We start from the raw sequence: 27,619 nt of genomic DNA, 5'->3' as shown, positions 1-27,619 counted from the left end.
AATTTGATGTAAATTAAAACAAATCTTTGCTTTATGAAAAAGATAAAAATTAAAGATAAACATTTATCCATTTATTTTGTAAATGTTCGGTAAGTTAAAATAAAAAAAAAAATAAAAAAATTTTGAAAACTGCTGAAAAACAGTAGAGGCTAGGATATTAAACATCCTGACAATCCTGACATATCCAATATCCTTGTTCCAAGCAGTTTTATAGTATGCACTGTATAATATACAATACATGTAGATTAGAGTGCTTTAATAATCAAGCTTCAAGACCCCAGCCACACGTCATGTAGTTTTGAATTCATGTTATATTATGTTAGTCAAACACTTCAACTATGACAATGTTTTTGTTTTTTCTTCTTTTAGTTATATCTATTTTATTACCTATTACAGTCATATGAAAAAGTTTGGGAACCCATCTTAATTCTTTGGATTTTTGTTTATCATTGGCTTAGCTTTTAAAGGAGCAACTTCCTTTTAATATATGACATGCCTTATGGAAACAGTAGTATTTCAGCACTGACATTAAGTTTATTGGATTAACAGATAATATGCAATATGCATCATAACAAAATTAGACAAGTGCATACGTTTGGGCACCCCAACAGAGATATGACATCAATACTTAGTTGAGCCTCCTTTTGCAAAACTAACAGCCTCTAGACGCTGTCCTCCTATAGCCTTTGGTAAGTGTCTGGATTCTGGATGGAGGTATTTTTGACCATTCTTCCATACAAAATCTCTCCGGTTCAGTTAAATTTGATGGCTGCCGAGCATGGACAGCCTGCTTTAAATCATCCCATAGATTTTCGATGATATTCAAATCAAGGGACTGTGACGGCCATTCCAGAACATTGTACTTCTCCCTCTGCATGAATGCCTTTTGTAGATTTTGAACTGTGTATTGGGTCATTGTCTTGTTGGAATATGCAACCCCTGCGTAACTTCAACTTTGTGACTGATGCTTGAACATTATCCTGAAGTCCCTGAACTAGCCACACAGCCCTACAGCATGATGGAACCTCCACCAAATTTGACAGCAGGTAGCAGGTGTTCTTCTTGGAATGCGGTGTTCTTCTTCCGCCATGCAAAGCACTTTTTGTTCTGATCAAATAACTCAATTTTTGTCTCATCAGTCCAAAGCCCTTTGTTCTAAAATGAATCTGGCTTGTCTAAATGAGCATTTGCATACAACAAGCGACTGTGTTTGTGGCGTGAGTGCAGAAAGGGCTTCTTTCTCATCACCTTGCCATACAGATGTTCTTTGCGCAAATTGCACTGAATTGTAGAACGATGTACAGACACAGCATCTGCAGCAATATGTTCTTGCAGGTCTTTGGAGGAGATCTGTGGGTTGTCTGTAACCATTCTGACAATCCTGCACATATGCCGCGCCTGTATTTTTCTTGGCCTGCCAGACCTGCTGGGTTTAACAGCAACTGTGCCTGTGGCCTTCCATTTCTTGATTCCATTCCTTACAGTTGGAACTGACAGTTTAAACCTCTGAGATAGCTTTTTGTAGCCTTCCCCTAAACCAGGGGTCCCCAACCACCGGTCCACGACCCACTACCGGGCCGCGAGAGAACTGCTGGCAACGGAGACTCACTCAGACTTTTCAGAATGCTTGGTGGGCGGGGCTTTGCAGCGGCGCAGAGAGAGGAGAGAGACCGAGGTGAGAGAGTATTACAACAAAGTATTGTTACTGTCCCGACAGTTTCCCCATATGACACGAGTCTATAGAAATCGCGTTACTACGAAGTACATTCACTAGATGCTTTCATTACAACGAAGTGACCTTGAAATGCCTGAATGAATCATCCACAGAGCAGTTAGATCTGTGGTCGCAGCTCAGATGTGCATGTTTGCACAACGATCCCCAAACAGAAACACTGTAAAAAAAATTCTTTCTTCGAACTTTCCTCGTACTGTTTTTTTTTTTGCTGTTTTTGTTTTCTGTGGTTTTCAGTGATACCTTTTGCTTATTGCTTGTCAACATTTGAAAAACATCCATTGGAATTTAACTCATTGTCACCCTCCTATAGAAACGGCAGACACGAAAAAAACGATAACAGTGTTAATGTTTGTGATGTGCAATCTGTTGGAATGGCTAATGCAAAGCATATGTCTTTGTTATATGCAAAAAAAAGAAGAAAAATCTCAGGTTGCAAACGTATGCGAACTGCTTAATAACTTAATAATAAAAGAAATGTTATGTAAATTGTGTATAAAATTGCCCCCCCCACACCCCATACCCCCCCCCCCGACCGGTCCGTGGAAAAATTTGCATCTAATAAAGTGGTCCTTGCTGTCAAAAAGGTTGGGGACCACTGCCCTAAACCATGAGACTGAACAATCTTTTTTTTTCAGATCTTTTGAGAGTTGCTTTGAGGATCCCATGCTGTCACTCTTCAGAGGAGAGTCAAAGGGAAGCACAACTTGTAATTGACCACCTTAAATACCTTTATATCTCATGATTGGACACACCTGTCTTTGAAGGTCAAGGCTTAACGAGCTAATCCAACCAATTTGGTGTTGCAAGTAATCAGCATTGAACAGTGACAGGCATTCAAATCAGCAAAATTACAAGAGGACCCACATTTTTGCACAGCCAGTTTTTCACATTTGATTTAATTTCATAACTAAATACTGCTTCACTAAAAATCTTTGTTCGGAAAACACCCCAGTACTCAGATGTTCCTAGGAAATGAAAGACATACCACTGTTATCTTTTTTTGTTGAAAGTAAATTATTATGCAGGCTGAGAGGGGTTCCCAAACTTTTTCATATGACTGTGAATATATTTATGTTACTTATTCTGAAGTAAGTACATATTTTTGCTTACAGATTTTTGAATTGCTTTTCTTCATACCTCCACACTGTGAATTCTTTGTAACAAATAAATTCAATGTTTTCATGGAGTGTTTGAAAGGACATTTTCTTTTTATGACAGATATCTTTCCTTTTATGCAAATGTAAGATGTATTATATGCTCATGTACACATCAATAATCATATTTATTTAATTATTGACTTGATTTTAATAAATATTTTAATAGGAAATGGGAGGATATTTCATAATAAATGGAATAGAGAAGGTAATAAGAATGTTGATTATGCCCAGAAGGAATTTTCCTATTGCATTGGCAAGACCAAAGTGGAAGAGCAGAGGTCAAGGCTACACTCAGTATGGTAAATTATCATTCTTGTGTAATTTATATTTCTTTGACATGTTAAAGTATTTCAGTAGGTTTTTTGTAAAGCCGTCATCATGATTTTTTTTATAAATTGTTTAGTGTGACAGCCTATTGGCCAGGGTCCTTGACTTTGCTGTTTCAGTCCATTCCCATATTTCACTCCCTGTTTGTTTATTTTTTTTATTCCCCAGGTGTTTCAATGCGTTGTGTAAGGGACGAGCACACTGCTATTAATATGAACCTGCATTATTTGGACAATGGAACTGTAAATGTTAATTTCATTTACAACAAAGAACTTTTTTTTATTCCACTGGGTTTTGCACTCAAGGTATGGAAAAATAACACATTGTCTTTGATTTAGCAGTTTTACTATACAGTTGTAGATATTAAAATCACTTTTTATATTTTGCTAAAAAGTGGGGGCAGTGAAATATGATAGATACCGTATTTACTCGTGAACCACGCACCTTCGTGTAAGATGCGCACCCTAATTTTTACAAACAAAATCGCGAAAAACTTTTTTCCCCCCCCGTGTACGACGTGCATTGTGATTGTATAGGAAGCGTTTAGGGCATGTTTTCTGTGAAATGCCCTTCTGTTTTTGTTGCATGACGAAAGTTTTTCTTTTTTCTGTCGCGCGAGTGAGAGAGCCCAAGCAGAAGAAGTAAACATTACAGAAGAAAAATTTCTCATGTATGACGCGCACCTGATTTTCTAATGCTAATTTTTGAGAAAAAATGTGTGCGTGGTACATGAGTAAATACGGTATTAATTTCAAAATATTTTTTTATATATAGCTTGTTTTCATACAAATGATGTAGCTCAAAGTATTTTACAAGATGAAGAAAGAAAAAAGAAATATATAAAAATAAGATTAGGCAATGCTAAGTAACAAAGAATAAAGTAAGGTCCGATAGCCAGGAGGATATAAAAAACAACAAAAAAAAAAATCCAGGGGCTTTAGAAATACAACAGAATCTGTAGGGGTCTGAGACCACGAGACAACTGAGCCCCCACTGGACAAACACCAAGAGTAAATTGGAGAATTTGCACAGAGCAACTAATGTGTGTTCTGAATTTTTTTTTTTGTAATTTGACACAGATCTGTGTTTACCAGAGCTTTACAGTCGGTACACAAAATCTTCAACTCCGATTCCTCAATTTATGGTACCACCGACTCCAACTCCTCTATTTGTAATTTAAGCCAATATATAGTACTGGTCAACCAGAATTTTTGATAGACATTGATACTGTCTTTATCAAGATGCCATTAAACTGATTTAAAAATATAGCAAAGGCATTACTAGTGTGTGTAATGGTTAGTACTGCTTGAAATAACTAATTTTTAATTTATTATTTGTATATGGCTGCATAGCTTTGTTTTCAGCAGCAGTTCTTTTAGTGTCATAGTGGTAAACTCCCCATGGTTGTCATTAATTAGTCATGTGTTAATGCTAACTGGCTATTAGAGAAACCTTTTTAACTGCACTAGCAGCACTGAAACCTGTTATCCTGTTCACTTGTGTTGCAAGGTACTAGCATTCCTAAATTTCAGTTCTGGGTTCATAAATAACCAAAATGAAACAGCTTCCTCAGGAAACATATCAGTCTATTGGTTTTTCAAATGTGAGAAATAAATTAAAAATCGGTCATTTCAAGCAATAATGGTCAGTGTACACACTAATAATGCCGAGGCAATATTTTTAAATCAATTTAATGGCATCTAGATAAAAAAAAGTGTAATTTTTCTATCAGAAACATTAAAATTCCTGGGTGACCCCAAAGTTTTGAACAGTAGAATATTTACTTTGTTGACTGAAAGCACCCAACATACAAGATACAAAGCATTTTAGCACTGCCATCGTGAATCATCAGGCTACTTTTTAACCTGTTAAACTTTGTGTTGAAAGGCTGTAGTAATCCTGTCGTGGCTATTTATATTATTTACTAGCAAAATACCCGCGCTTCGCAGCGGAGAAGTAGTGTGTTAAAGAGGTTATGTAAACATATATATACCTATACATATATATACATATATACATATATATACATACATATACACATCCACATATACATATATATACATATACAAATTTACATAGCTACATATATATATATACACATATGTACATATATATATACACATATATATACATAGCCCTGGTTTTTGCCAAGTATAAACCGCAGATTATCAATTTGATTACTCTTATAGGCATTTTAAAATGATTAAAACCTGTCTTGATTATGGAATGCGTACCAGTTATGTTCAGGGATGATAATATGTGCTATTCAAGTGATTTTGGTTTTGTTTTTATGTAGAAACAGAACAGTTGTATTGCAGTTAGTTATGTTATAGATTGGCAAAAATGTCTCCTGATGATGTGTATTTATTTAATTTTTTTTCCTCTAGGCTTTAGTTGACTTTACAGATTATCAGATATACCAAGAACTAATCAAAGGAAGAGAGGACAATTCCTTCTTTAGAAACTGTGTGACTGAAATGCTACGTATGGTGATGGAAGAAGGATGTATAACGAAGAAACAAGTTCTCAACTATCTTGGTGAGAGATTTAGAGTGAAGATGAACTTGCCAGAATGGTCCACCAATGAAGAGTGTGCAGAAATTCTTTTAGAGTGAGTATGCCTTTTTTCCTGTAAATCAAAACAGATTTATAGTCTGTCTTGATTTTGTGTGATCATTTTGTTGGTTAAGTAGATTTTTCTGCACTTGTACTTTCTATGATTATACATTTTTTTATTAGACAATGTTTATGTCACCTTTAAATTTCAGTGTTGTATTTTCATTATACTGATATTAGAATGGGTAGAAAAATAATTTTTTGTAATATAGAGGACAGTTGCTCTTTGTTATACACTACATCCGAGTGAAAGAAAACATATCTCTGATGAGATAGATACATTATCTCTCCCCTTTCTACCTTATGACATCAAATAAAGAAATATAATGTAGTTCTTGGGTGTGCAACAGGCTTTTTGAGGAGTTAAAATGTGTTGGATTTTTATTATAAAAAAAATATTTTTTAAACGGGTTAATTATTTTGTGAAGTCATTTAGTTGTTGATCTGCTGTATCTAAAGCTCAGAATTCCATTCAGTTTTACTAGGGATATTTACAATTATTAAGTTATATTCACTGTTTAAACCAAATTTAGTTATTATGTGGTTAATTTGCCTTGTGAAATTTATTTGTCTTGTTGTTTTATTGCCCAATATAGCAATACGTGTTGTTCATTTAAATCAACACTTGAGGAAAATATTCTAATTAAACATGATTGTTTTGCACGTGGAAACAGAAAAGAAAGTGTTTTAAATGAAGCTTGGTTTGGAAGCATTTCATGCAAAAGAGAAATAAACATCCCTGCAAACTTTGTATTATAATGTTCAAATACAAAAGCTGCAAATCTACAACACAACTTAAACAAACAAGCGTGTCACTTTTGAGGTTTCTACCGGTCAGTTAATTCTTATGGTTCCTCGCAATAAGTGTAAAACTAAGGGGGACAGGGCTTTTACAGCTGCTGCACATCGTCTGTGGAACTCTTTATCTCGTTACATTAAGAAGTAACCTTCAACTGAACTGTTTAAAACGAGATTGAAGGCCCATTTCTGTTCTGTAGCTTTCAGTAACCTTCACCGATACTGATGGTTGCACTACTCTTAGTCATCTTCTTTCTTTTCTTTAACTCACCACTGGCTGTATTTCATTTTATTGTACTTTATTTCTATTTGTTTTATTTATGTTCATTGTATGCTTTAAAGTAAAGCACTTTGGTTACAGCATTACTGATGTTGTTTTAATTGTGCTCTATAAATAAATTGACACTGAGGTTGGACTGCAACAGTTTCACATGCAGGCAGCAAGCACCAAGATGGAAAGCTAGTCTGACTGGCATTCCCTGATAATCACAATGATAAATGATGAAACAATGATAAAACAGGCCATCAACACAGTTGACCTCAAAAGCCTTTGAATTTTAATCAGTAATCTTGAGCCAGGGTACAACATTCCATCTGGAGGCGCTGTCACCAGCCATATACAGAAATATTTTATTGAGAAAGCTTTAAAAATTGAAAACCAATAATTTTTGACATACTCATTGTAATTAAATCCTTAAGATTGATTAAGTAATACATCAAGTACATTTTATTGAACAATACACCATGTGTTTGAAATGATTATTCCAGGTTTAGGTTTTAAAATTGGCTGGTGTGTGATATAGGTTTTATATATTAAAAATAAATGAACAGCTTGCATTCTAAAACTAAGGTTTGTGTAATGCATTTACTTTAGCATGGATTATCAGTTTGTTCTGTTCTTTTTTTCTTGCAGTCGATGTGTTTGCATTCACTTAAAATTTAATTCTGAAAAATTTTATCTTCTGTGCTTAATGACACGGAAGTTGTTCGCTTTTGCCAAGGAAGAATGCATGGAAGAAAACCCTGACAGTTTAATGTGTCAAGAGGTCTTAACTCCTGGACAGCTCTACCTGATGTTTTTAAAGGTAGGTTGGTTAGGAGCAGCACTGAGCTACACAGCTGTTGTGAGCTGTTCATGGGAGAAGTTCCCATGTGGCTTTACAATCAGCTCATCATCTAAGATAATTTGCGGCTTATTTACTGTGTATATGTGTGTATATATATATATATAATATATAATGTGTGTGTACTTTTGTTTTGTTATGTAAAGCAAGACTGAGACTGGACAAGTCTTGCATATGCTTTAGCAAGGAAAGAACTGAACTACATAAAAGATTTGTTAAATAAGCAAATTGCATATTTCCTTTTAACACTGGAGTGACATGTTTAGCTTCAGTTTTGTAGATTTCATTCTCCAAAACAACGTCCTCTGTGTGTGTGTGTTTTTGAAGTGTCCACACTTTCTCTGTATTTGCATAAAATTTCTTTGGCTTCTCTGCATTTCTTCCTACGTCACAAAGGTGTGCAGATTAGATTATGATTGTCAGGGTGTGTGTGTGTGTGAATGTGCCTTACGAAGGACTGCCCTAACCTCCAGCATGGGCACTGTTACACTGAACTGCAAAGGTTAATATGTTTTCAACTCAACACAGCAATAGATTACATATTTTTTTTGAATTGTGAAGAAGTCGATAACCTCTCAGTTGCTGTTTGCTACAGAGACTATTGAGAGGGTACTAAATGGCTTTAGAGTGAGAAGTGTTGCAGAGATTAAAAAGGCTGAAATAAATTACCCAGTACTGCATAATCATTATCCTAGAATGCTTAAGGATTTTAATGTTTGCATTTAAATGTCACCTTTTAAACTTAAGGAAATTATGTAGATAAAAATGTAACCAACAGACTGTTATGTTAGCAGATGACCCATCGTAGGAGTAACAGCAGGGTTCACAGACTCAATAGAATCATTACTGATGGATCTGGACCAAAGTCTGAAATTTAATGTAAATAAATGCGAAATGTTGCACTTAGTTAAAAATGTTGGGTACGGGTTACTCATCAGGAGTGCAAAACTTGCAAGTCCACATTTTGAGGAAGACTCTCGAGACATAGTGGATTCATCACCATCTGTATCCAGGCAGTGTACAGAAACAATTAAGGAGGTTAACATATTTGGGTGCATAATATATAGTCTGAAGTGCAAATCTAGGAAGTTGATTCTTATAATGTGCCAGTGAAATGTCACCTGCAGTTTTGGACACTTTGAGTTTGATAGCAAAACAACAAATGCATTTGACCAGAGGAGTGATATGATGTTGTCTCTCTATTATAAAAAAAAATCCTGGAGAGAAACAGTAGGGCGTCGAGACGTGATCTTCACGTTAAGATCACGGAAGACAGTTAAAAGACCCGCAAGGACCTTACACATGAGATTCTTGCAAGAAACGCCCTACTAATGATCAATATCAAATAAGACAACGGGGCAGCAAAAACATTCAGTCATGTGAGGGATTTGAGCACACACAGATCCAGGGTCTCCCGCATATAAAGCGTATAAGGACAATACATTATAAATGAAACGTCGACGACTAAACGAAGAAGAAAGCAGTGCGGAGAAAAGAGACTCAAAAGCGTTGGAGAGAAAAAAGAGCAAAAAAGAAAAAATAATCTAGGTGCAAATTCAGAAAATAAGGAAAGTAATTATCAGCCCGTAACAAGTGGAACTGAAACAAAGCACATCCAATCGAGTTCAGAATTAAAAGACAGAGTAAAAGACAAAGTAGAATTTCATAAACCTGTTCACAAATGTTGGCGCTATACACATGCAGAGCAGGTTATGAAAGCAGTGGAATTCGAAAAGCTCAAAAAAAAAAAAAGTGCACGCGATACAAATGTGGAGAAAGTTAAAGAATATGAAAGTAGGAAAATTAGAAAGTATAATAAAAAGAAAGTAAAGATCGCAGTAGCGCAAACAAATGGAAATTATTACTCGAAAAAGGGAAAATAATCACCACGGACCAGGTGTCATTGGGGAAAAAAAAGCAGGACAGAGCGAGGTCAGAAATAAGACAGAGTAAAAAACAAAGTAAAACGTCATAAAGAGGTTATAAAACAAAGGGGCCAAACACATGCAGAGCAGGTTATAGATAATGAAAACTGGAATTCAAAAGAAAAAAACACATAGGCGTGAAACACATGCAGAGCAAGATGCAGAATATGAAAGCAGAAAAAAACGACCGTGTCAAAAAGAAAGTAAACATCTCATTAGTGCAAAAAAAGAGAAATTATTACTCGGAGAAATAACTAAAAGGCGAATAGAGATCGAATATATGGACACAGGTGATATGTCAGAAGTATGTAAATATTGTAAGGCTTTGAAGTTTAAGCCAAGAGAATTTCAAAAATGGGTTTACCTCGCATGCATTTGTTGGTTACTTTGCAAAAAAAAATGATTAACTGCTGATGATGAAGATCGCTTTGTCTGTGCTGAAATTCCAAACGGAGAAACCTAACCTGAATTATGGTACAACGTCATTAAACACGTCTCCCTGACCTCATTTAAGATTCAGCATATTGGGACTCGAAAGATTCCAAATATTGTTTTTACAAAAGTTCTGAAATAAAAGTGAAACTAATGAAATAGCAACAATTCAAAGAAAAAAAAAATCTTAAAAGTGTGTATCCAGAAAACCAAACACAGGGGTTGGCGAGTGAAGGGAGCACGGGGCGAAGCCCCCTAGTTTAACAATAATAATAATAATAATAATAATAATGAGATTGTTCCTCCCCCACACTATGCGACTCTTCAATTCCACCCGGGGGGATAAATGTTAACATTGTACAATGTTATTGACTGTTATGCCTGCCTCGCACTCTCCACCTTGCGTTTTTTAACTTGCACTGCATTTTTATCACTCTTTAATTAATACTGTTTTTATCAATATGCTGCTGCTGGAGTATGTGAATTTCCCCTTGGGGATTAATAAAGTATCTTCTATCTATCTAACTTGACTGTCAAAAAGCTTTTGATAGGGTATTGCAGAAAGAAAATGAGTGAGTAGAGTGACTAGACTAATTCCATGATTGTGAGGTACGAGTTACTAGGAATGATTGAATGAGCTGAAATGACCATTCTTTGTTTAGGCCAGAGGAGATTGAGTGAGGAAATGATAGAAGTACTCAAAATTATGAAGGAAATTAGTATAGTGGGGTAACAGCTGTTACTTTAAAATTACAGTATTTTTAATTAGCTCTTGGGAGCATTTTTCTTCACAGAGAGGATTAAATAAGTTCTGAAGTAGTGTAATGGATAATAGTACCTCCTGGGACATTCACATTTTGACTTTATCATATTTTGCTGAAGTTCTCTGAATAGGAATTTGTAAACTATATTGGCAAATGTCCTGTTTGCATTAAAGTTGTTCTTTATATAAAGTGCACTTGTTGGGAAAAACCATCCGTAACTAAGATTTTATTAAGGTATTGGGTTGTTTAATATTCTGTGGTACCATTCGTAACACTCACAAACTTGTCACATATCTCTTTGGGATTAACTTTTTCTTGCTTATCATTAAAGGACTGTATAAAACTATTAAAATGTGTATCCTAGTGAAATTAAACACACACTGGTCAAATGAGTTAGTGTTCATATTCTGTGTAAATTTTTTTCAGGTTTGGTTCATAGCATATGTGAAATTGTTTATTTTTATTATTTCTACGTTTATAATATAAAATTATATTAATACGGTTTAAATATATACCTTATTTATGAAGCATAATATAAAATCAAGAGACTCCTGAAGGAAGGCCCATGGAAACCTATCAAAGTTGTTTGATATTATATACTTTGTAGTATAGCTGAAATAGTATGCTTTAATTTCCTTGCTGTTACTTGATAAAGAATCCATTTCAAGAAATTATATATATTTTTTTTAATCTACAGGAGCGAATGGAGGTTTGGCTGGTATCTGTAAAAATTGCTATGGAGAAAAAGATGCAGAAAACAGATGTTCCTCTAACCTCAGAAGGACTCATAAAAGTTTTTAATATGGGAATGGAAGTTACTAGAGCCTTTGAATATCTTTTAGCAACGGGAAATCTTCGATCTAAAACTGGTAAATAACAAGAGCCATTTCTGTTATTAAAAAAAAATTTAGATTAGTCATTTGCCAAATATTCAGCAAGAGTTGTCAATAGAATCAGGGAAAGCAGTGTTCCTCAGAAAAATACTGTGTGTGTCGCTCTGATCTTTGTTGTGTTGGGTAATGTGGCGTCACTTGCTCCAATATTAAGTTTTGTGTCCCAGTCCATTAATATGCTACTTGTCCTATGCTCCATTTGAAAATATTGCATGAGCGCTTGTAACATAATTGAATGTAGAGGAAAAATTTATAATGAATCACTTGGGTCAGTTAGGTATGAAAATGGGTGCCATCATACAGAGTGTAGATATTTAAAATTTGGAAGTGTGTTATCAGTCTGACCTGCCATTGCTTAATTTGCATACACTTGTTAACAGTTGTGTCGTTCTGATTTGTACATTTCTTTGGGAGTCTTTTGTTGCTTACAAACTTGTAAATAGAACAAGAGATGCAGTTAAAGGAAAACTTTAGTTTCTGAAATAAATTGCAGTGACAACATTAATATACTGCTGCTCTCCATGTCACAGTTTGGGGACACATTTATTTTTGTATGATATGAATTCAAGTCAGTCTATGTTCTGCACATGTTTTTCATTATCAGTGGCGTGCCATTGAAGACCTCAGAGCAATAATTTAAATTATAATTAATCTGTTTTAATATAACAAAAAACAACTGCAACACAAAGCATTTTTTGTACTTTTCAGTAATGATTATAAGGTGTTAACTGGTATTAATTTGGAAATCCTATTCATTTTTCTTCTTGTTGAAACTATTAGTGCATTTATTATCCCAGTTATTCCTTCTCCTGGCTGAAATAATCTGTCTCAGTATTTCAGAAATAGATACATTTATGTTGATGACCAGAATATATAGTGCTAAACTCAGCAACACAATCTTGAGAGCAGTATTGTAATAAAAGTAATGTCTATTGTGTAGTCTGATTACTTTTTAAAGTAACACGTAACCTAATGCAATACTTGGAGGATCTTATTGAAGTAAAAACCCACGTTGTTATTATTCAAGCAGCACTGAGTATAAGGCAAGAAGCACACGTACTAGGTAATTTGCAGGGCTCAGGCGCTCAGTCAAGTTGAAAAAAATGTACTTTGTGCATTCCGGTAACAGAAACATATAAATAAGTCATAGTTTGACTAAACATATTTATAAAATACCAGCTGTGTAAGCCTGTGCTGTAAAAAGCCTGGGGTCCTAGAAACTGTTGAAATCGTCAGAAAAAAAATTGAAATGTAGTGATGTCTGGTAATTGAAAGGAACTACTCTGGACATCTCTCTCCTAGGAGGTTTCGTTTTGCCGACATGCTCACATCGCTTGTGCATTAGCGGCTATTCATCTTTGTCTTTCTTTGGGGTTTCGTTTTGCCGACGCGCTCACCTTGCTTGTGTATTAGCGGCGGGAGGAAAAGTAAAAGGGATACCGATTTGCTGATGTCCTAGCCTCGCCGTATTAGTGGCTAAGCAGATTCATTTTGATGACATGCTGGCCTCGCTTGTGTATTAGCGGCTAAGCGAGTTTTTGTTTCCTCAGGGATGGAGCCCTTACCCCAACTCCACCTCTCAGTTCCGGGCCAGACAGACAGACACACTTCCACGTGTAGACGTTTATATATAAGATAAATTTCTCATTTAAATAAAATGATCTACATTGTTTTGAAAAAACTCATTACAAACTTCAAAAGACTTTGTTGGACAGTTATCTTATCCAGAGATCTTGACCATACATTGTTCTTCTCTCTCTTGTTAAATTAACCCTAGCCTGAACGAATCTATTAATTTTTTACATTTAAAATTTCTCATTTAAAGATTTACCAATGTTGTTTCTTGTCCTAGAGTGTGTATATAAACATAGGGAACTCCAGTTTCTGTATTACATCTTGCCTGAAGAAGGGGCCTGAGTTGCCTCGAAAGCTTGCATATTGTAATCTTTTTAGTTAGCCAATAAAAGGTGTAATTTTGCTTGGCTTTTCTCTATATAAGATAAGAAAGTTATCATGGGTGTCAGGCTTTTCTTCAGATTGTGCACAGTTTAATGATGTCAAGAGAGTTTTGCCAAAGCAGAACTCCATACGATAACTTAACACATGTAAAAGTGGATTCATAAATCAGGTTTCTTATTTAATTGGGTTATTCACTATAAGAGGATTATGTACAGGTATATGCATGTAAATGCTCTGCATTTTTCAGTTCTGTAGGGATGATTCATGACCTTGCATATAAAAAAATCTAGAAATACGTATTTATTTTTACTCTGAGCAGCTGATTACTTTTTGTTAATTATTTGATGTTACGTATATTTTTATTTTAGGCCTGGGAATGCTGCAGGACTCTGGTCTCTGTGTAGTGGCTGACAAGCTGAACTTTATTCGATACTTGTCTCACTTTCGTTGCATACATCGAGGTGCTGCTTTTGCCAAGATGAGGACCACCACAGTGCGGCGACTGCTGCCAGAGTCCTGGGGTTTTCTGTGTCCTGTTCATACACCTGACGGAGAACCTTGTGGTCTTATGAATCATATGTCTGCCACATGTGAAATTGTGTCTGAATGTTTAGTTTCACCTACCATAGCTGCTCTACTCTGCTCACTTGGTAAGTGTTAGTCTTCAGTTGGCAGTTTAACTGTGTATTGCCTGCTATTGCACACTGATATTATTAAATATATCTTCAAAGTGATCTATTTACAAATAACACTTTTTGAAGTTTTCTTGCTTTTCTTTTCATTTATCGTTTCTTAAAAAAAGTAAAATGCTTCATGCAGCTAACAATTTCAAAACCACTGCTTTAGTATAATGTGTTTGCAATAGGTTTATTTAATAACGTTACCCTTTTAAGGAACATAACCAAAAATTGTTGCTTTATGACTTTAACATTATAAATCAGTCTCCATTGTTTTTATTTTCTCTTTTTTTTTTTTTTATAGTATGCAATTTATGTAAGATGACGCTCAGCATAAGTAGGCAGACAAACTATTATTTGTAAATATTTGTGTTCTTAAGAGAAATTACTCTTGTTTGATCAGTGTAATTTTTGGATGGAAGGTAAATCTTCTGTCACCTTGAAAGATACAATTCTGTTGTTGGATCAGTATTTTGTGGAAACAGGGAGCAGGAGCAAGGTGCTGGAAAAATTCAAATTGGTACATCCCAATTTAAATATGCTGTGTTAAATTAAGGGACAACTCTATATTGGTCCCTTTTGAGTGAGTATGGGTGAGTGTGCCATGAGATGGACTGGCTCTTTATGTCCTCTGCTGCTGTTTTCGACTGCAGCCACTATTATCCTGAATTGGATTAAGTAGGGTCAACAATGGGTGAATTGATTGAAAAAAATGTCTACTCTGTCCAGTCTCGGCATTATGGATCCTATACTTGCCAGGCTGAGTGCAAGGTAGGAATTAAACCTAAATGGGGCACTAACCTAATTCACAACACATGTATGCACTCATTTATACTAGGCCAATGTAGAGCCGGTAATCCGCGTACATTTTTGGGTTATGGGGTAAAATCCACCCATGTGTAGGAAGAAGGTTATTTGTGCCAGATGTAATTTGTGAAATTTATTTCACAAAGCCATGCAATTCAGCTGAGAGAGAGAGAAAGAGAGACTTCCAGAGAGATTGACAAATGACAGGTGTAAGTCAGTTTAGGGAGATAAGCAGAAAACATGTAAAGGACACAAGCAGGTTACTTTAAAAGGTACTGATGTCTAGTTGACCAAAATGGTTTAAAAAAAACCCAGAGACACTGAAGGTATTAATAAGCAACCAATTCTTCTGGTTGTCACCCATATCTGACATGAATTCTATAAATATGTAATAATGTGAGTGTTTATAATGATGAGGATCCAGCAAGGCGTCAGAAGTGTCTCACTATGCCACCGACATTCCTTGCTGCTGGATGGGACATCTGTGTCTCAGCATTCTCCCACTTGGCTGTGATGTCTCTTTGCTTTTGTCTGGCCTGAATATGTATGTATGTATAAAGGATTATACATTATATTCTGGGAATGAATGTTATCTTTTAAAGCAAGTTAAATACATATACAGTATCTCTCTTTTTGTACCAAATTTCTCTCTTGTAATTATTTTCCGCCATGGGTACAAAAGGGATGGTTTTGGATCTAGTCAGTTCTGCATCAAGAAACACATTCTTGGGGAGAAAGAGCTGGTTATACCATGTAAAATCCCACAAAGACATAAGCAGTACCTGCAAACTCCTCCACATTGATAAGAACTGGCATGGGCTTTCAAAACTACTTCTTAGAAACTGGTTAAGGATATGGGTAAAGCTTAACCTTGTTGATGGTAGCTGCATGTTACATATTTAAATGCAGCATCCTCTTATGTTGTTGTGGAGGAAATGTACATCAATTTATTTATGTTTCAGAGCAGGGGACCTCAATCACGGTCCTGGAGGGCCACAGCGGCTGCAGGTTTTGCAGATTTTGAACCCTTATTGCTTATTTTAGTCTTAAACCGCTGTATTCTTGTTTTTTAATTACAGTCGGACTTCGCTAAGTCGACCTTCCCTAAGGTCGAAAACATCCCTATGTCGAATTACTCGTTAGTCCCCGGCCGGATTCCCATAAGACCAATATATTTTAGATCTCCTCAACTCGAAAACTTTTCGGCTCACAACCTCCGTTAGTCGAATTTTCTATGGCCTTTGGGTTATTATTCTGAGGATACATTTCAGAACACGTGGTCCGGAAAACCAAGAAAAGGGATGCAAAGTCTTATCTTAATGCATTCCACAAGGGATTAAGCGACTCTCTGAGGGTAGGACATCTATTTTGAGACCAAAAATGTCCGAAAACTAAAGGGAGTGGCTGGAATAATCCGCGTCCCTTCGGTGCTCCATGAGTCATAACCAACCGGGTGGCATCTGGAATTTCCAAATTGTCTCAAGAAAGACGTTTTTAACCCATTTTCCCTTCACCTTTGTCAGTCTCTTCTCGGGAGGAGCCTTGAATAGTGTTTGTGTCTGTGTGCTTCTCCATAGTCTCCCGTATGGTACGTGCCCCAAAATTGGCAACTGGTAAGCGTAAGCTTAAAACGTTGTTAATCGCGGAAAAGTTACTGTCATCAGAGCCATTGAAAAGGGCGTCAAAAAGAAAGTGGAAATTACAAAGAAATTCGGCATTCCCACTAGTACACTGTCTACTTTTCTGAAAGAAAAAGAAAATATTTTGAAACTGTACAGTGAGAAGTCATGTGACCATCAGAAGAGGATGAGGGAATGTGAGTATCCCGTCATTGAACAATGTGTTTTGAAGTGGTTTGTGCAAGCGAGGAATAGGAACGTTCCTGTTGACGGGAAGCTTTTGCAAGCAAAAGCAGAAGAATTTGCCAAAGAGTTGGGCCATTCAGAATTTAAAGCCAGCAATGGTGGGCTGGACAAATTCAAGAAAAGACACGGAATTGTGTTTAATAGGCTATGTGGCGAAAGTGCGCAAGTGCCAGAAGAAGATTGCAGTCCTTAGATGCAGAAACTGCCAGAAATTGTTGAAGATTAGTCCTGATAACGTCTTCAATGCAGATGAAACTGGTTTATTCTTCAAATGCACTCCAGACAAAACAATGGCTTTCAAAGGTGAACCTTGCCACGGCGGAAAGAAAAGTAAGGAGCGCGTGACTGTTCTTTTGGGCGCAAACATGAGTAGGTTAGAAAAATTGCCCGCATTGTTGATTGGGAAATCATTGAAACCCAGATGCTTCAAAAATGTGAAATCGCTACCTATGCATTACAAGGCCAATAAGAAAGCTTGGATGACATCAGAGCTTTTCTCCAAGTAACTGAAGAAAGTGGATGCAGCGATGGTCTGGAAGAAAAGAAGAATCATTCTTTTCATTGACAATTGCACAGCACATAACCATATCCCTGTCATGAAAGCTTTTGCCGCCGAACACGACATCTAAGCTTCAACCTCTCGACCAGGGCATCATTAACAATTTCAACTTGCGATACCGCAAACTCATTGTGAGAAAATTGCTGCAGGATTTCGAAGATAAACGCCCACTAGGAATTGACCTGCCAGAAGCGATGCTAATGGCCCGGAGAGCTTGGGATGAAGTTCCGGAGGAAACAATCAAGAATTGCTTCAAAAAAGCAGGTTTTGGACAGCAAACCGTTGACGATTCAGTGGAGCACTTGGAGAGAATGTCAATGGAAACAGACGACGCACTTACAAGTCCTGAAGAATGGTCCACGGTTCTGACAGCTACTGGCGTCAATAAGGAAGTGTCCTTTCAAGATTTTCTCGAAGTTGACAGTGTGGTGAATGTTTGTGGAGAACTAACAGATGCTGACATTATTGCTGAGGTGGCAAATGAGGAACAAAAGGAAAATGAGAGTGGGGATGAAGAAGAGTACGGCAACAATGTCGATACTCAGCCTGTCCCCAGCCGAAAAGAAGCGAGGCAGGCTATTGACATACTGCACAGATTCTTGGAAGCTACGCCGGATCTTGAGGAAAATTTGTTTCGGTCCATTGACGAGATTGAGGAGATTGTCGAGCGAGATGCATCGGCACATCAATACCAAACGAAGTTAACAGACTTTTTTTCTCTCTAAATGTAACCTGTTTCATTGCACTGTTCCATAGTACATACTGTAGATGCATGTACCGGTATGTAGCTTACATGTATATGTATAAAACGACAATATAATAAACGGTTATATAATAATTAAGCCGGAAAAATAATGTCCTTGATTAACCCGTGCCTATTACGCTGTTTTCCCTAACTCAAAAACTCAGTAAGTTGAATTTTTTTTCGGGTCCCTTTGAGTTCGATTTAGCGAGGTCCGACTGTACTCCTAATTAGCAATAACATGCAAATGACAAAATAGACCAGCATTTCTCCATTTAGCTTGTTACCATTTACACTTGTGTGTATTTATCATGCACTATTGGGCTTAATTAAATACTTGGAAGGAAAATGAAGAGAAAACAGTGAAGGACTGAGAATTACACATCCATTTTAGCCTTCAAATCATTTGGATGATATCCTTAGAAAGGGGAAGAAAATCTAGGATATGAGAATGAACTGACATGGCAGAGCTAAAGCACTAACAAGCCATGAAATTAAATTATTGGCAAGAATTGCTTTCTAATTACGGTAAGCAACTGGGTTAGAATAAAAACCTGCAGCCACTGCGGCCCTCCAGGACTGTGATTGAAGACCCCTGTTTTATAGCATTTAATTACGTAAAGCTCATTTATGGCGCTGCCACAGCATCTCTGTGTGCCTGAGGTCTGGACTCAAAACTGCAAAGCAAAAGATATAACTTCTAAATGTATATTACCCTTCATTTAAAAAGTAAACAACTCTTGTTTATATGCACAAATAGATTTACCAGTACAAGTAATAAATAACTTTTTTTTCACATTTAAGTGTGCATTTAAATAAACTGATATTTACATTTTTTGCAGCGTGGAGAGTTTTAATAATGAGATTTTTTGCATCCTAAATATGGTAACATGCTTTTTCAAAGAAGGTAATATAAAATAATATCTAGAATTTAACTGGTAAAATAAGATAAATGAAAACCATCTGATGCATGATTTATATTATCTTAAAGACTAATGTCTAAACATAGACTAATGTCTTTAATGCCCCATTCCTTTGGCACCTGGAGCCAGAATGAGGCTGACAGCCTAATTCCAGCTTTTTTTATCCTCTTACAAACTAGTAGGAAGTATTAGTTGTAGATTTCTTACATTTGATGTTACCAACACACATTTGTACATACCTACAATGTATATATGCTGCTGTTTGAGTTTTTATTCTCTTCAGTGTTTTATTTTGGGTATGGCTTCTCATACTTGCAGCTTTTTGATATTCCTATTTGCTGTACTTTATGAATCTAAGTTTCCAAGTTGAACTGAACAATGTCAGTAAGTGCATGTAACTTTTCTGTTTCGACAGAACACTTGTAACTCTAGTTTGTGTAAAGTAAGAAATACACAATTACAAACAATTGAGGTGAGCATTTATAAAACAACTAAATTGGCAATGTGGCAGTAGAGGTTGCACACAGTTGGTGACTGTGACTTCATCACAATCTTGTAAAGAGGTTACTGGTTTGAACAGGTGCTGCATAAAGAACAAGAATGAGTCATGCAAATTCAGTTTCATGCTTGGATCCTGAAAACTAAGCTTAGTCTGCTCCTGTCTTATTGTTAATGGATAAAGTTTCATAAGTAGTGATTTTTCATGAGCAATTTCTATATTTAATGATTTACCTCCAAAATGTCAAGTTTTCTTTCTTTTTAGTCATTCTGGAGTGTGTTCAGACCATAGTGTGTGAGTTATTTAATAAATAAGCTTTGATTAAAAATCTAAATTTTCCCCGTGTGTTAAAAAGGAATTTTTGTTAGTCTGTCTTTCTGTCTATCTGTTTTCAAGGTACAGTACTTTGATTTTCAAATAAGTAATGTTTATTAGTGCTTTATTTTTCAGATAGCACAAGTGTTTGAAGACCTTTTGCATTTGTATTTTGTGTTTCAGGAGTTACGCCAGTAGATGCCACTCCATGTCAGCCTTACTCAGAAAGCTACCCTGTGGTTTTGGATGGAAACATGATAGGCTGGGTTGAAAGGCATTTCGCTCCTGCTGTGGCAAGTGCTTTGAGAAAATTTAAGGTAACTTGAGAATTTATTAATTCTGTCAAAGCTTTATTTATTTCAGTTGTACTAACAGTTAAAGTGCAGTGGGTGACATGATATGTTTGGCTACATTAAATAATCAATACATTTTGAAATGCAGTCAGTTATGATGTAATAATAGTAAAAGGGTTTATTGTATGTTGGTTATGGTTTTGAATCTTCATTTGCAGTAAGTGCAGTCAGTATTACCTACTAAAGCATACAGACCACATGTCATCATGTACCATCAGGCCCTTCAGGCAGAAAGTTTCAGTGTTTTATCATCATTTTTTTGGGGACTTACAAAGTTTAATCTCACACAGTGAGTGTTTTTACAAGTGTTTTAATCATCTGCCTTTAGTTATTTGGTTAGACTGCAAAGACGTTAATAATGTTAGCAAAGACTGCTGAATACTTTTTCGATTTTACCACCCCACAGTATTAGCAGTATTAATAATAATGTTGTTCACTGTTTTTGTACTGTAGATTAAAACCCAAGGATAATGTGTTACAGTCTGCATCACTGCTTACATATTCCTAATACCCTCTAGTCTCTTAATGATTATATATTGTAAACATAATTAAAAAGAACTGAGTAAAAGGGACTATCTAAGTAAAATTACAATGAACATTGCCACAGGTACTTAAGGAAAAGAAGATCCCACCAGCAACTGAAATTGTTCTTGTTCCGATGACTGGAAAAGCTAGTATTTACCCAGGACTGCTAATCTTCACTACACCCTGCAGAATGGTTCGACCAGTCCAGAATTTACTACTGGGAAAAGAAGAACTGATTGGCACTTTTGAACAGGTAAAAAAAAAAAAAAAAAGGAATTTAACTGGTACTTTAGTTTTTCATCAGCATACTTATGATTTAGGATCTGAGAATAATTATCCCATTAATGAAAATGAATTTGATCTTCACCTGAGACTATTCAGTTTTATTATGGTGCAGTTATCTGATCTTTTGAACTCACATCTTATATGTGTAATTATTGTACGTGTGTTTTCATTTCTTATACAAACTATTTCATCTTACAGCACAAGATAATAATTCAATAGCAAGGATACCACATTATACTTTTTACCTGTTTACTAGTGATGAGCGAACCCTGCAGTTTACTTTGCCATGAGTTTGACAATGTCATGGAAATATTCGAACGGAAGTGAATGATAATACACACATAATATACACATATACATAATATAGAAAGCATGTAAACTTGATCAGTAGGTTTTGTTTTTTTTAACCAAATATTACAATGGGTAAGGCACAACTTTGATTTTGAGAAGACCTTTTTCATGTGAAATGGTCATTATGGCATCTTAGAATCCGCTGCCTGCCTGGGATTCAGTGAGAAAAAATGTTTAGGGAAGAGGTCCGAGTAGAACGGCTGTACTCAATCAAGCTAACTGATAGGCTAGAAATACTCAAATAACAGCTTTTTATAGCAGTGGTGTGCAAAAGCATGTTTCTGAACATAAGTCATGTCAGACCATTAATTATTAACATCTGTTCTGTTAAAATTTTAGCATGTTAAGGATCACACAAAAAAATTACAGGCCATTTTAGCAATTACATATTAAAAGTGAAAATATATCACTTTTGACCAGTGGGCAGTTAGTATTTGTGTTGGGTATGTATTGTTCTTTATTTTGATATACTTTGTTAATACCCAAGGGGAAATCCTTTTAAAACATGCAAAAACTCCCTAACACTGATAAATAATTATAACACAGACATGAGTAGTTAGTTGTAAACATAAATTGTTAACTTTCATTAATTGACTTGTTCAGTATGTGCATATTTATTCATATCATTTATTTTTAAGTTAAACATGTTCTACTATTGGAAAACACAAATTGGTAGTTCATAGATTGTATTTTTAAGTCCTGTCATTTTTTAACCTGCTTAATCCAGAACAGGTTCATGGGGGTTGGAGGGTGGGCTCGGTGTTTTTTCTTCTCCTGGACCCTATCCCAGCTAGCATAGGGTTTCAAGGCAAGAGCAAACCCTAGACAAGGTGCCAGTCCATTGCACGGCAAGCGCAGGCACAAACACACACTTGGGCTAGTTTAGTGTAGGCAACTCGCCTAACATGCATATCTTTGGACAGTGGGAGGAAACCAGAGCACTCAGAGGAAACCCACACAGACACGGGGTAAACATGCAAACTCCATGCAGGGAGGACACGGGACCTGAACCCCAGTGTCCTTACTGTGAGGCAGGCATCTGTGCTTAATGCTGCGCCACCATGCTGTTTTTGTTAAGTGAAAAGTATAAATAATAATTTGTTTCAGAGTATTTTTTGTTAAGGCAATTATTTCAGGATAAATGCCTTTTAATTTTTTAAAGTAATATAGTTTTCAATTTTCAGGTAAACTAAAATGATCACAATGCAGTTGCTAGCACATATCCAATCCTAGTCTGAAAGTGGCTGTAATTTGCAAGAATACTGGAGTTCATTTCTTCAATTTCCTTTTCTAGCTTTTCATTGATGTTGCAATAACGCCAGATGAAATTGCTCCTGGAGTTACATCTCATCAAGAGCTGTTCCCACACAGCATGCTTAGTGTTGTTGCCAACTTCATCCCATTTTCCGACCATAACCAGAGTCCCAGAAACATGTACCAGTGTCAGATGGGTAAATGATTTATCTTTTTTTTCCCTTTATTAGATTTCATTCAGTTAGGTTTTATCTTTTTTTATGAAATTGTGTTGTATCAACTCACCTCCCCAACCCCCCAAAACCGCACGATACCATAAGTCAGGTTCTTGGAATGGCCTGGTGCTAGAAGAGTCAGCTGTGGGGAGTTTGTGTTTAATAATTTTTAATAGTTACATTTTAAGCACTATTCTTCCTAAGGCACATGTCCTAAAATGATTATCATAATTTCTTAATTTACTGACTGATCCCAGCCCCATCACCATCATTCCACAGACTCTTGAATCGCTAATTGAAGTAGTATTTAAACACTTATGACACTTACTACATCTTTGAGTAGCAGGAGGAAACAAGGTTCTTGTGATATGAAAATGGCATTATTGGATTTATAAATTTAGACTGTATTTTTACATTTCGTTAACTAAACAATTAATTACTCTGCCTTCTCCTCCTCCTGACCACATAAAGGCTTTTATTATAATATCAATTAAAAAAAAAATTTGATTCAGTGTTGTTTTTGTGAATGCTAAAAATAAATGAAAAAAATGATCACAGTTAATTTAGTTAAAATACTGTCTTCTCGGATTTAAAATATAGCAGAGGGCTATTGTGGCGAGCGCCCTCTTCTACGCAGTGGTGTGCTGGGGAGGCAGCATTAAGAGGAAAGACGCCTCACGCCTGGACAAACTGGTGAGGAAGGCAGGCTCTATTGTTGGCATGGAGCTGGACAGTTTAACATCTGTGGCAGAGCGAAGGGCGCTCAGCAGGCTCCTATCAATTATGGAGAATCCACTGCATCCACTAAATAATGTCATCTCCAGACAGAAGAGCAGCTTCAGCGACAGACTGCTGTCACTGTCCTGCTCCACAGACAGATTGAGGAGATCGTTCCTCCCCCAAACTATGCGACTCTTTAATTCCACCAGGGGGGGTAAACGTTAATATTTAACATTATACATAGTTATGGTCTGTTTTTTTCACCTGTATTATTATCATTCTTTAATTTAATATTATTTATTGTATCAGTATGCTGCTGCTGAAGAATGTGAATTTCCCATTGGGATTAATAAAGTATCTATCTATCTATCTATCTATCTATTTCTCCTTCAATAAGAACTAATCAAATGAGAAAATAATAATATCCTGCAGCTGTACAGATTTGGACTGCTTCATCCTCTACTTATCTGCTGTATTACATTTCCAGACAGTGAGTTTTTTCAAATAACTTGTACTGTCTAAACAGAAAAGAAAAACTTGGCAGACAGATCCATAATACCCAACACTTTAAAGCGAACAGTTTTGTACACTTGCACATTTAACTCACAGCCAGTTGTGGTTCCTGAAATTGTCACTCTTTCATAAGCAATTACCAGTTTCCGTTTATAATAGTGATTTGTCATAAAACATCCACTTTGAGGCCTCATTAAATGCATCAGCATGGGGGGGGGGGGATCAGGTTATCCTTTGTTTCTCACCGTTGATTTAATACTTACAACTGTAGGTGACAGGGTAGTTTGGAAGCAAGTAATGGTCACATTCTATTATAATAAATGTATGTAACAGTTTAAGTAAAAACTGTTATTCTTATAAAATGTCACTATTGCAAGATTTACATTTACATTTATTAGCTTAACAGGCACTTTTATCCAAAGTGACTTACAAAAGAGGTAAACACAATTGAGTAACATTAGGCTAGGGCCTGATCAAAGGTGCTCAATGGCCAAAATATTGTTATACTTGCTTTTGTGAGGGAGGGCTTTTGAAATTATAAGGAAATGGTGAATTTCTGCCTGGCTCACCTTCAGCAATGCCCTTTGGCCAGCTACATAGTCGATGTTTGGGGTGGGGGTGGGGGCTCCACTGTTCAGTGACAGTTTACTCCTTATTCTGGTATATCTCTTGGTGGTGGAGCAATTGCATTGACGTCTCTTTGCCTATCCCTGCATCTGGCCTTTTGGTCAGGTGTTATCACCCCAGGTCTTGTCTTTCCTCTTGAGGCACAATCAGAAGCAGCTGCCTTTCTCTGCCTCTTCCGACAGTTTTCTTCTTGCTCTACGTCACTTAATTCCTGTAACCCCCCTGTTTCTACTGTAACAGTTTATATTTTTGAGATCATTTAGCATTTCTTACATCATTTTCTGCATGTGCCTAAGTTATGTTAAAATGTGTATCTGATTAATTATGTAATTGTTTTACTCAGAAAAATTTTTAAAAATATAAATTGATAGAAGTTATACATTTTTTTTTAGTCAACATTTATTATATTTACATTTCCTTATTTGGCTGATGCCTTTATCCAAGGCGACTTACAACTTTTGAGATACAATTGGCTACTTTTTTTTCACCTGTAACTGCAGCACAGGCAAGTGAAGCAACTTGCTCATCAATACATAGTGTCAGTAGTGGGATTTGAATCCACAGCCGTTAAGATTTGAAGTCCAAAGCCTTAACACTACACTGCCTGTTATATGTATAATGTGACCTCACACAGCCTATGACCACTTAAGTGTCTCAACAAATGGACATGGAGCATGATACAGCAGAAGTTGGAATAACAAATTTATAGCTTTCACAATATATTGTGTATTTGTGGTTTTTTGTTTTTTTTTGGAAAGTTAAATATGAAAATACAGTATTTAAGGTGGAAGATGAAAATGTGTGTGTTCATGTTTTGCATAAGACATTGATTATTCTTTTTATACTATATTCTCAGGTAAACAAACTATGGGTTTCCCTTTATATACATACCTAGACCGATCTGACAACAAGTTATACCGTCTCCAAACACCTCAGAGTCCACTGGTGAGACCATACATGTATGATTATTACAATATGGACAACTACCCCATTGGGACAAATGCGGTGGTAGCTGTTATCTCTTACACGGGCTATGATATGGAGGATGCCATGGTAAGTGATATCTATTGTTTTATTGTGTATAATTAAAACCTGTTGTAATCAGCTAATATGAAGAAGTAGAATACAAGAAGAAAGCAAATATCTTAACATAAGAGAGTTTCCTGTATTACAGTACGAAATCCAGTACATTACAACAACAAGCACAGCACTGGAAATTCTTGTAAATATAATACAAACCCAGAGAATAACACCCATCCAGTGAATCTGGGAAGATATGCCGGGCTATGGAGGGCTTGTTCACACACGTGTGTGTGTATACATACTAAAATACGCTGTATTTATGTGTTCACTTTTAAAAAGAAGTGTTAGGTAGCACTTTACCATAAATTACTTTAATGTCCATGGAGGGCAGCAACCAACTGATTCCTAAAAACCTAGTTTTCAAGTCATCCCTACATTGTGCTTATTTGTAGCACTCTGTTTTCTAAGATGCAGGTTAAAATGCTAAGGACAGTTATTATTGCTCTCTAGTTTACATCAGTATTGGCAGAATCAACAGCCTCTGCTATGTTCCATAATTACTATATATGCACTGCCACATTTATTACAGAGCACAACCCTCTCATTCACAATAACTCATCCTCTCATTGACTTGAGTAAAAAAAGACATTCAGGGGACCAAAATGCACTTTCTAGATTGACTACTTCAAGCATGCAAGTCAGCTCTTTCATTACACGTGGTATTGTGCCATCACACCTCAGGCATTGTCTACAACAGGGGTTGCCAACTCCGGTCCTGGAGGACCACTGTGGCTGCAGATTTTCATTCTAACCCTTTTTTTAATTATTGACCTGTTTTTGCTGCTAATTAACTTCTTTTGAACTAATTTTAATTGACTTGTTCTTGAAGACTCAGACCCATTAGTTGTTTCTTTTTCTTTAATTAGCAGCCAAACAATAATGAGATACAAAATGAGCCAAAACAACTGGTGTCCATCATACAATATCTGAAAATAAAGAAAAATGAAGGTCTCATGAATGTCGATCTGCTCAGGTCCCCAAAACATTTGACGAGTATGCTCTTAGAAAGAGAAAATCAACAATTTCGGAAATGTCACACAACAAGAGCAGCAACAAGCCATGGAATTAAAGAACGGGTTTAATTAATGACAAGACTTGGCACCTTGTTAAGCAGCTGGTTGGAGTGAAATTGTTTGGAGTTTGAGGCCCTGACTTAGTTGGTCTTCTGTTGGCTCCCCCACTTTTCATTTCTGTTTGGGTGCCATTTAAGGAAGGAAATGAAGCAATTCAGAGGAATGATGAAGAAATTCAGGGGTACAAATCTTAAAAAAACAATTCAATTAAAATGAATTCACAAGAAGTTAATTAGCAGCACAAACAGGACACTCATTTAAAAAAAAAGGGTTAGAATGAAAACCTGCAGCCACGGTGGTCCTCCAGGTCCGGACTTGGCAACCCCTGGTCTACAAGACAAGCTTCATTTATATTACCGCTCTCTCATTTGTGTATTTTCAAAGCTTTAAAGAAGAAAGTAATACTTAAAAATTGGTAATTTTGTCCAAACTTGCACAATGTTGAAATGTTGTATTTTCTTCTGTCAGTTATGGCAACTATTTAAATCTTAATTTCTCATAGC

At 36.2% G+C, this 27,619-nt stretch overlaps 1 protein-coding gene across 1 annotated transcript in view; it reads left to right on the top strand.

The window, feature by feature from the left end:
• The window catches only part of polr1b (RNA polymerase I subunit B), a 36,624-nt gene that overhangs the window by 5,522 nt on the left and 3,483 nt on the right, over positions 1 to 27,619 (top strand). Inside the window, exons 4-13 of the mRNA XM_028820417.2 lie at positions 3,059 to 3,191; positions 3,388 to 3,524; positions 5,607 to 5,830; positions 7,547 to 7,718; positions 11,576 to 11,747; positions 14,099 to 14,380; positions 20,301 to 20,434; positions 21,078 to 21,248; positions 22,926 to 23,082; positions 25,817 to 26,013. Coding sequence (XP_028676250.1) covers positions 3,059 to 3,191; positions 3,388 to 3,524; positions 5,607 to 5,830; positions 7,547 to 7,718; positions 11,576 to 11,747; positions 14,099 to 14,380; positions 20,301 to 20,434; positions 21,078 to 21,248; positions 22,926 to 23,082; positions 25,817 to 26,013 — 1,779 coding nt within the window. The remainder of the gene's footprint in view (positions 1 to 3,058; positions 3,192 to 3,387; positions 3,525 to 5,606; positions 5,831 to 7,546; positions 7,719 to 11,575; positions 11,748 to 14,098; positions 14,381 to 20,300; positions 20,435 to 21,077; positions 21,249 to 22,925; positions 23,083 to 25,816; positions 26,014 to 27,619) is intronic.

The sequence above is a fragment of the Erpetoichthys calabaricus genome, chromosome 15 (assembly GCF_900747795.2).
Source record: "Erpetoichthys calabaricus chromosome 15, fErpCal1.3, whole genome shotgun sequence".
NCBI classification, from domain to species: domain Eukaryota; kingdom Metazoa; phylum Chordata; class Cladistia; order Polypteriformes; family Polypteridae; genus Erpetoichthys; species Erpetoichthys calabaricus.
The sequence above is the reverse complement of the archived record's forward strand: the minus strand, read 5'-3'. Positions and strand labels throughout refer to the sequence as shown.